The sequence below is a fragment of the Larus michahellis genome, chromosome 19 (genome assembly GCF_964199755.1).
Source record: "Larus michahellis chromosome 19, bLarMic1.1, whole genome shotgun sequence".
Classification (NCBI taxonomy): Eukaryota; Metazoa; Chordata; class Aves; order Charadriiformes; family Laridae; genus Larus; species Larus michahellis.
Genome location: NC_133914.1, coordinates 1,758,741 through 1,769,225, shown reverse-complemented (window position 1 = coordinate 1,769,225; position 10,485 = coordinate 1,758,741). Strand labels below are relative to the sequence as shown.

Sequence of the window (10,485 nt, the reverse complement as noted above, 5' to 3'; positions counted from 1 at the left end):
CTTTCATCACGGGGCTGCAAAGCGTCCTGCAGAATTTAGCCTGATTGGTAATGCCCAGACGAGGTAGGAGAAGGCTGGCCAATTTACAGCTGGGTACAACCGAGGTACAGATTGGCAAGGGACGAAACGTGGGGCTCCGTCTCCACAGCAGCAGCGACGCGGCGTGTACGCTGGGTCCTGGGCTGCAGCACCCATCGGTGGCTTAAAATGGGGAGAAAGTCAAGAGTTTTGCCCACACCCTGCTCTTAAAGGAAGAAGCCGGGCTCCCAGCTGGTCAAAAAGACCTTTCCAAAGACCTTTCCAAATTGTTCTGGCTTTTTGTGTTATAAATAGGTTCAACGCGCTCCAGGGCTCGTAGATCTGAGACCCCAGCTCTGCTGTTCGTTTGGATATCTAATAGCCAACAATTAAGCCCAGAATTCAGCCAGCTGTCGCTAACGCGGCTGCTGCAGAGGCATCCGTGAGTCTGAACTCCGGGCAGCTGAACCGGGTTTGTATTAAAGTTGTGCCCTTTGGGCACGTTTTGAGCTTTGGTGTTTGATGCTTTGTTTACCTTAACTGTTTAATTCCCTCTGTAATAAATGCCCTCTTCCCCTCCAAGCAGGTGACAATCTAAGATTGGTCGGGTTTTGTTTCTTTAATAAAAACTGTATCTCTGGTGAAAAACCAATAGCTCAGTGAATGTCCAACCAATAGCTTAGTGTTATGTCCAAGAGAAATTTAAATTTAGGGCTAGAAGAATCCAAGATGCCCAAGTTCCTTCAAGCCTTTACGGCTCTTAAAACCATTCTACAACCTCGCAGCACTCCCTGGACCAGCGCTAGCACTGGTGCCATCGAATGAGCCCTAACGACCTCCATGGCAGCAGCATCTATTGATGACAGCTGAAAAACGAAATAGCTGTTGCAGGTTTAGCAGTTTGCCACGAAACAGCAGACGAGCTGGCACGCGGGAACTGAAACGCTCCTAAATTCAGGTTCTCTCCAAGTTGGCCCCATCTATGACCCACGCTCACAGCCACTAGTTTGTCTTAACAGCATCCAACTGAGATGCTTTGAATATAAAATGATGAAACCTAGCCACTTAAATATCCATGTTATTCTCTCGCTGAGTACAATCGCCCACTTGGCCAAGGCAGCCCAGACGTGATAAGAGCGTCCCACCCCCGGTAAGAGCGTCCCACCCCCAGACCCTTCCCACACCCCCCGGCTCCTCTGCCACCACTCGCTCTGCTATCACTCGCTCTTTCTGGCACGTCCACAACAGTTTCCTCATAAAACACAACGCAAAAGTTATCTAATGCTTCTTGGAAATGGCAGGGGGAGGAACCTGAAGATAAAAACGTAAGATCCTAGAGCTCAGCCAAGTGCTATGGGCTTGACAGGGGAGCCACGGGGTGATGGTGGAGGGGATCTGTTCATGCCGGCGGTCAGACTAAAGGAGTCATTTCTCCTCTTAGTTCAAAAAATCCACCTTCTAAAAGAAGGGCTGGAGTCAACTCCTTAAAAAACACAACGATATTGCGCAAAACCACTCAACCCCTGTTTTCAAGCCAACCGTTTCCTCCCAGGGAAGAAAAGCAGAGCTCGCCCTGCCCGCCCCACTCATCTGCAGCCGTCCCGCTGGGCAGAGAGACTGCTCTCCGGCCGGCGACCACAGTGAGCCGAGAGGAGGTAGTCACGCAGGGACCAGCCTTGCCATTTCACCCTCTGAGGAGGAGGAGATGGGAAGTGGTGGCTGCCGCCTGCTCCACGCACACCCCCCTCGGCGAGGCAAAACCGGGTCTCCGGCCTGCAGCACAGCACGCGCCCATCCGGCTTCACTGCTCCCAAAACTCCATCTAGACTTTCTCCCCAGCAACAGTCCACGATTTTTACACATTTTTTTGGTGCCCGTACTCGGTTACAAAACACCATCCTCAAAACTGGATGGTTTCCCTTGCAAAAGAAAGGAACAAGCACCGCTCAGTAGCTCAACTCCTCAAAACTCGTTATTTCTTTAAATCCGGTAAGGCTGGTGATGCTCCAGGGGACGTGCTCAGATGAGCAGCTATTTAATAGGAGACAGCAAATGTTAATTTTGCCTCTGCTCTCTTACGCACGTTTAAAATGGATGACACGTGAAAGACAAAAAGGGGGAACTTGTTGCGCCGACGGGAGCAAAACTCCAGCCTAGACAGTGAGCGCGGTGCCGGTGGTTTGAGACGGGCATTGCAAGGATTTTATACGTGAGCATTTGTTCTGTTGGGTTGGTTTAAGGCAACAGTGAAACTACTGCTCAAGGGACTGAGAAGAGTTACGGAGATTGTTACCAAAACCCAAGGGCTTTACTGCGCGTTCAGAGTCACTCCCGTGACCCTGGCACTAACGCCTCCTCTGGAGCCGTGCCTCGGCGGGAGCACCCCCGGGAAAACGCCCGGCAAGGGACCTTCTGCCCTTTCCTTTCAAGTCTCCGAGGAGCCATCACTCGGCTGGAGACTCCTGCCAGAGAAACCCACGGGTCTCTTTTAGATCAGTAGTTGGTAGAATAACTCGTAAGACACTTTAACTTCTTTTTGCACCTAATTCTGTGGCATCCAGCGTGCCCCCGGTTTCCTTCTCTACTCCGGCGAAGCCAGGAGAGAGCGGCAGGTTGTCACCGAGAACCCGGAGGCAACAGCCAGGCTCCAGAAGCATTTTAACCGAACACCTCTGCAAAATCCAGAGCCTGGCGTTATCAGCCAGCACTGTGAACGCAGCCGGTAAGGAGCAACACGACGCAGCCCTGCCACCACCCCGAGAAGGGAGGGGACTCACACCGCCCGCGTCTGCTGCGGCAGGCGGCAGCAGGACACCACGGCCACAGAAACCCTGCCAGCAGGAAGCAGCATCTCCTGGTTTTCTTTCTCACGCTCATCTTTGTTAACAGTTTCTCTGTCCACACTGAGACTACAGCATGATTTTTCTCCTTAAAAGAATATTTCAAAGTAATAAACATTGTTAGCAAATGATTCGGGTATGTTCGTTACAGCCAACTTTGTCTAAGCGTTCAGAACTTTCATCCTGTGTGCATAAGCTATAAATCTATTTTAACGCTTCACGGTAATCCAGCTTCTAAGTCAGTGTGAACTCCAGCTGGGCTGACTAGAAATTGCTCGAGGGGCAAAGATCGCCCAGGTACCTCCCAAAACACGCAGACGGCTCCCAAAGGGCCTCCAAGCAGAAGGCGTCTGACCCGAGAAACTGAAACTACTTCTGTCCATTCCATCATCAAACTGCGCTGAGCCCTTTCTCACCCCCGAGCTACTAAGTAAAAGGAGTTTGCACAACGTTTAACAACTCTGCCGTCAGCCAGGCCAGCGTCAAGCGATTTAACTTTCCCTGCTGAGAGAACAGGAAGGGCAAATATCTTTCGTTCCAGGGACCTGGAAAAAATTAACGCATGTCAGAGCGTTCACAGACAAGAAAGAGTGATGGTCTTCAGAGAAAGAAGAAATGAGTACGTTGCTCGTGAGATACAAACATACTACTTTATGGGAATATTTCTGTTAATGTCTATTAAGGGAAAACTCAGATGTGGTTTATAATTTTTCAGACAATCCCCACCCCGCGGGGTGCCTGCCCTCCCGCCAGCTTGTCCCAACTGCTGCTTTGCTTATTCCCTGGGGGCTGCAGGGCAGGAGGGAGCGGGCAAAGGCAGCCAAGGATGCGGCACTCTCGCAGGGGATGCCCAGGAAATACGGAAATTCCTGGATCCTTCCCCTCTCCTACTGCCATGGAGGTTCCGGGCACACCTGCATGCAACAGAGAGAGCTCAGACTTCTTTTATCCCCCACAGACCTAAAGACTAATCTTTCCAGAATGATTTTATTTACCCCGAAGTGTTCTATCAACCACCTCAATCCAAAATACCACACCTGCTGGTTGACTATTTAATATAACTATGGGGAGGGCCAGGTCAGCGTTCACAGAACGAGAAATCAGCCTCCAGGAGCGTCCCTGAGCTGCCGGGCGCCGGGGCGGTTGGTGGCAGGGTACGTGTTACAGCCGAAAGGTCTCCCCCGGGAGCGCTGGGCCAGGGCACGGAGAAAGCAGCATCTTTGATCAGAAATGACAGACACAGATGGGCTTCGATCAGACAGAATCAGGGGCAGGTTTACTTTTCACATAGTTTTCTGTATTAAAAAATACATCAGTGAAATCTGTTACAGGCAGGGACAGGACTACCGAGTACACAACGTCAATAGACTACTTTCTGATTTTATTTTTGTTAAATTACTTTTGTTACTGCTAAAAAAATAATTAAAAAACAAAAACAAACAAAACAAAAAAAAAGGAAATATAATTCAAGGCTGTCAATTTTCATCTCTTGAAATTTTAGTGACAAGATCAAATATCAGACCCCTGTTACAGAAGATGGAGAACTGACCAGAGCTAGATAAAAACCATACAATTCTCTTTTTTAAAAATAGTTTGGGTTTCCAATGAATTTGTGGCCACTGGTCACCAGAAACACACATCTATAGCTTGAGAAAACGGAGATAGAGACAGTATCTGATAATGTCCCGTCCTCTAAACACAACGTGGGAGCTTTTCTCTTCAAAAAGACACAGTAACAGCCAAGCCTTAAAAAGGTCTCTTTCGATTTCCAACACTATGACTAAATCTCTTTGGGTGGGATGGGAAAAAAAACACACATGGTAATTTTCTACCACAGTTCCATTGTCAAAAGTAATACTGCATCCTTTGTACAACACTGCACGCGTTGCAAAGGTGGAAAGAGAAAGAGTGCACGTTATCTTTCATTTGAAATGACAAGGCCCTCCAGATTTGCCTTTATAAAATAACCCAAAACATAGGAGTGGGGAAAGAGGAGAAAGGAAAGCTGCCGTAAGGGGAAAAAAAATTTCCGCGCACCACAGTATTTGCTAGGTTATATCGACAGACTGCAGAGCTACCGGGCTAGGGAGGGGATTTTCTGCACAGACCCCAGGACAGTCACTCTCCTGTACATACCCCAGAAACGTTTGTCGCGTAACATGATCGCTCTGAAGTTCGACCTACAGCACCTCTTCCACCTCGGAGACCCAACAGAGCGAGAGTTGGTATCATCCCGGAGCGAGAGCTAGATTCTGGCACCGTGTGACCATTTACGAGCAGCCAGACGGTTGCCCGTTTAGATAGTTTCCCTGGCAGACATGCCGGCTTCTGCCTTCCTAACATTTGATCCCAGTTTCAAAAAAATTAGAAAAGCGTATGTGTACGTGTAGTTATAATGGAAGGTGACTGTCTAAACACCGCCACTATTTTCTCCTGTCCTCGTGAAGAGCTCTAGGATCTCCACGTGTTCTTTGGCAGCAAGGACTGCCAGCCATCAGGCTGAGGAGTCACCTGAGCCACAGTCTAGCTCTCCATGCCCAACAGTGTTATGGTAGATTTTACACAACCATTTTCCTTAAAAAATATCTCACAACTTTTTAAAATCCTAAACAGATGAAGGATTTATGCACCACTCAAACGGGTTAGTTCGTCTTGAATTTGTTCAGAGGATTTATCGGTGCCACAGGACGTTGTTTCTTGAAGCTTACACAGCTCGCTTCCTTCCAGTTCCAGTTTGTACATCCACTGTGGTTCAAAATATGCCTGTAGGTGACATTATCTTGGCTTATTTGATACACATTTTCCAAAGGCTGGACGTATTCACAGTTTGGTGCTTCTGATGTGTATTCAAAGGAAAATACCCCACTTCAGTTAGTCTGATAACTCGATATCAGAGTCCTCTGATTTGACTTTGGCAAGTTCTTCGTGTACCTCCCTCACCATAAGAATACGCGTTAACATGATGTCCAAGGTTCCTGGGTCTATTGGCAATGTGGAATACCACATGGGGCTATTGGGTACACAGGAGCGCTCAGGCTGAAGGTAAAATACATCACTCCTCTGCTTCACACTTTCGGAACTGCCAACACAAAGAGGAAGAGCACATTATTGGAAGGCAGCACTAATAGTCCGACTCACAAAAACGTTAAGGAAAAACAGCAAAGAAGAGGGAAGTTACACTGAGACAAGATCACGGTAATTTAAACTGTAATTCAAATCTTTTTGCCAGTGATTTGTTTGCCCCCTTCAACTTAGGGAATGGTTAAGTTCTTTCCAGCTCACTTAGCATTAGTTGCTTATAAAGAAACAAAGCAAATGAGTCACTTCTTTACAGATGTGGTTCTTCAATCACAGCATCATCCAATTAATGGTACTAGCATCTTGATACGATTGATAGACGCGCTTCACATTCAATCTCTGAATTAAACTGTCTCTGGTATTCCAGAATTGCTGTGTCCTTTGGCATGGGGAATGTTCAAAAGCTAGCAAAACTAAACCCTAGCCTGCCCGCTCACAGGGCGGAATGGTAAGCCCGTGGAAAGACTGACCGTCTGACCCTGAGGCAGCTTTCAGGCTCTGGTAGGAAGACACAAAATCCTCTACAGCAAAGACCTCTCCTGCCTGGCTTGGGAGTATTCACATTAAAACAGCAAAGTGAATTTTTACTGCTGCTTGCACCGCCGCAGGGGCTCAGCTCTGATATATGATGAGGAGCATGAAGATGTTTTCCCAGCCCAAGGACAGCTAAAAGCTTCTAAGGACATGCAAGTGAAGACAAGGAAGGTAAGAAGAGGAAGACAGAGTCAGGACAGATGCTGGGCACGCCTTCGCCTAAGTAATGGGACTATTTGTAGTAAGCTCAGTAGGTGCATTTGGAGGGTGATTTACTGGAGTTTCAGCTGACACTAATGAGATGCTGTTTCACTTTGCACGTGTATTTCCTTTGAAAAGAGAAGAACATCATATTCTACCTGCTCAACGATCTAACTAAAGTTTATATAGAAATGGGAGAAAAAATTATTTATATCTATGTGCTTGCTATATAGTCTCATTTCTAACTCCTAAATAAAAGTTTATCTAACATTTCAGCAGGCAAAAGCTCTCAGCAGTTTTACCTAATTCACACTTTTCCTACCCTCTTTCACAAGGAACATGATGTCAGGGTGTCAGTTAGAAGCTTCTCAAAAGAAGGGTCTCGTATGGGAATTAAAGGAGATGAGAATGCCATGGTCACTGCTGTAACGCCCCCCGTTTACATTTACACCCTGTAGATGTGTAAGCAGGCACTTAAAGAATACTCTCTCTCTGTAACTCAGTGTCAGTAACAAATACCACCTGAGTCTGGCAGCATCGCTGATGCTGGAAGTCCTGTCAGCGTGGTTCCCCTCCCACTGGGGGACTGGGAATTGGAGAGAGGAGCCCACACACAGCACAGGCACAAAGGTCCGAGTGGGATCCTTGCCCAAATGCCTGTTGTAGTCCACATACAGATCAAAAATCAAGTTCTGTCACTTACCATTTTGATAAGTAAAATTCATAAAGTCGGACTGGACATCGCAGGGGGTTATCTGTATTTTCAGCCATTTCCACTGCTGTTGTGATCTCCTCATCTTCGCTGCGTTTCCTTTTGCCTACAGATAATTTATCTGGATACACAAAAAAAAGCATCAGAGAAGTTCAGTGAAAACGGTGCTTTCAAGAAGAAGCCCATGTCACTGAGCCCAGCACCAGCCTGATGGGACTGTGCAGCACACAGAAACACACTACTGGAACCGATTATCTGCCTCGTGCCAAGTCAACTGGTTTGATCTGCTGGATGGGCAAAAGACTGCATATGCTACAGGCTGTCCCCAGCCCATTCCTCCTCCATAAAGTCAGCAAGAACTAGTATCTAGCAGAAAAATACGCAGGATATATTTTTTCTTAATAAAGTAGAATTCACATAACACGCTGGAACTATTAACTGAAGAAGCCAATAGGATCAAAGACTTCCCTTTTCCAAACACCAAAAAATAGCTGCAAACAGAAATCTCTATTTCTTTGCGTCTGAGGTACAGAGGGTAACCCCCAATCATACGCAAAATGCAAACATGTTGAAAACGAACAGGATAACAGCAGAAGTCAAACTATTCATAGCTCTGCTTACCACATAACCTGTTTTTCTCCCCAGTCCTTTTTAAAACAAGGAGCAGACAACACAAATATCACTGCCAAAATTCAGCTGATTGGAAAGCATTCACTCACCTGATTCTACCTCTTGTTTTTGAAAGGGTGGGAAAAAACGTAAATATGTCATCTTAGTATTATACTTCAGAGTTCGGGTGCGTCTCATAACATGGGCAAAGGATAGTTTCAGGTGCTCACTGACATTCTTTAGTTGGAAGTATTTGGTGTTGAAGAATAGCAGTGTGTTCAATAAAACAATAGGGGAATATGCACCCAGCTGTTTACATTCCCACAAGTGTTCCTCTTCGATTCTCGAGAACATATAACCTAGAGACAATGGACAAAGAAAAAAGAAGAGGGTTATTTATGCAATTTTAGGGCTGTCCCCATATTCAGTTACAAATGAGCAGCTTTTACAGGCTGTCTAATCTAGCAGATTTTCAGACTGTTCCAAAAGCAATGGAAGCATCGTACATGAGCAGGGTGGGAAGGCAGATAAGAGTAAAACTAAGTAGGCAGATTTTGCCAGAGATGCATGAAAGTCCTCTTTCAACTAACCTTCTGTATTAATGAACTGCATATCAGATCTAATTCAGACCTATCCTAAGCAATTGTAATTCCGATAAAACCAAGAACACGGGGTGCGCGAACACAGAGGGTGCATGGAGAACCACGCTGTGGAACAGCATGATCTTCCAATACCTGGAGAATGGAGAGAAGGATATAGAGGCAGATCGCAGACACCAGCAGAATCTCGCGAATTTCTAATTTGACTGTATTGAACCACAGTCAGCCAACTGCAAAATGTGTAATTCCGAAGACATGGAGCATGAGTTTAAAATGTACCATCACATACACAAATAGCCCACTGTGATAATCAAAGTCAATTAGGAAAAGGAGATATGTGGCTTGTAAGAGATTTGTTGTGAAAAAAAGATCACGGTATGCAGCAGCCCACAAGTAGTTGGATTATTTCTGTCTTAAGTAAGAAATTAATTTTCTAAACGAAAAGCCAGTCGTGGATGCACATATGGAGTTGCCAACATCATTCAAGTTTCTCGCCGATACTCTGATAAAGATCTTACGTAGTAATACGGCTGGTGTCCAGCTTTACAAACAGCACGATCATACTTGAAGACCAATTAAAAATATCTGCAGAATTTAGGATCTCTCAAATTGGAAGTGACTGAGGTGAGAAGAACTTGGAGTTGAGGAGTCAGACAAGATTCCAATGATGTGCTAATGTGATCCTTGGATTTATCAGAAGGAGTATTTCCAGTACCAAGAGGGAAAATACCAGTGCAACCGTACATGGTATTTGCAGTAACTCACCTCCAATACTATATACAGTTCTGGCTACCTGTATTCAAAAAAGATTAGCTAAAACTTGATGGAAGAGAAGAACTACCACGTTGACTACAGAACGGGAAACCTTTCTTTCAACAGGGTTGAGAGATCAATCAGAGGCAAAGGTATATTTAATCTGTAACTAGTAGAGACAGACATAAAACCGATGATGCTAGTCTACCACAAACAACGACATGGTGGAGAAAGAAGACTAATGTGAATGCCTCAGATCACATTCTTCTTCATGGCATTGAGAAAATATTAATTTATAATACGGCTTTGTCATGCAGCTACACAAAACAAAATAATTGTCCTACCATTTGGAAGAATTGTAGGTTCCCAGATTTTCAAAAGTTTTGTAAGTTCAATCATAAACCTGGAATAGGGCTCGGTAAAAATGTTATCTATTCTACCATTCTCAAACAGGTACTACAAGAGAAAAAAAGGAAGACATACAGTTTGTGATTATAGAACATTGCAGAGAAGATACAGGCCATCAGATTCTTTTCCTTTCTGATGTCCCAGTGTCTTACGGTCCAAAACACTTTGTTGAACTCTTCAGTAAGATACCAAACCAAATTTTCTGCAGGGACTGGGACCTGCCCAGTATGAAATGAGAGAGCTAGGCAAGAATTATTTTTAATATTCTGAGCTCTAGAGCCATTTTCTGAAAAATCATCATCCTCTAAGTGTCAAATATTCTTGAAAAAAGTCTGCCTATATAAACCAGGAGAGTTATTGAATACCCTTCTATTGAGAAGAACTTCACATGCTTACACCTCCTGCCAATCAATACAGGCCCAGCACTAGGCTGCTGAAATAGCTCGACATACAGCATCAATGTGGAAGTCTCTTAAATTCCTGGCAAGCAGCAATTAAAAAAAGAGTTTTCTACAAGCCAGGAGTGTGTATCAATAAGTTAGTCAAAACTGAAACACACAAAAAGGCTGATACTCCTAGACCTCATCAATGGCACTTAGAATTTCAACTCTTACATTTTTTTTTTTTAAAGCATAGCCAGGAAAAAAAATAATTACTATAATTCCATGCCTAGTCAAATGATAGGTTTTACATTAGCAGTAGCTTTTGTTTCTTTATCTCCACTGACTGTTTA

The 10,485-nt window shown here is 45.0% G+C and overlaps 1 protein-coding gene across 6 annotated transcripts in view; it reads right to left on the bottom strand.

Annotated features, from left to right (window-relative positions):
* Positions 1-4,112: 4,112 nt before the first annotated feature.
* The window catches only part of LOC141733242 (zinc finger MYM-type protein 4), a 44,001-nt gene continuing 37,628 nt past the window's right edge, over positions 4,113-10,485 (bottom strand). For 5 of the 6 annotated variants that reach the window (XM_074563364.1, XM_074563362.1, XM_074563363.1 and 2 more), the window contains 4 exons: positions 9,689-9,800; positions 8,103-8,351; positions 7,375-7,504; positions 4,113-5,937 (listed from right to left, as the gene is read on the bottom strand). In XM_074563364.1, the coding sequence (XP_074419465.1) occupies positions 5,730-5,937; positions 7,375-7,504; positions 8,103-8,351; positions 9,689-9,800 (699 nt within the window). In that variant the 3' untranslated portion in view covers positions 4,113-5,729. The remainder of the gene's footprint in view (positions 5,938-7,374; positions 7,505-8,102; positions 8,352-9,688; positions 9,801-10,485) is intronic. The other variant, XR_012584246.1, reaches the window with a different exon arrangement.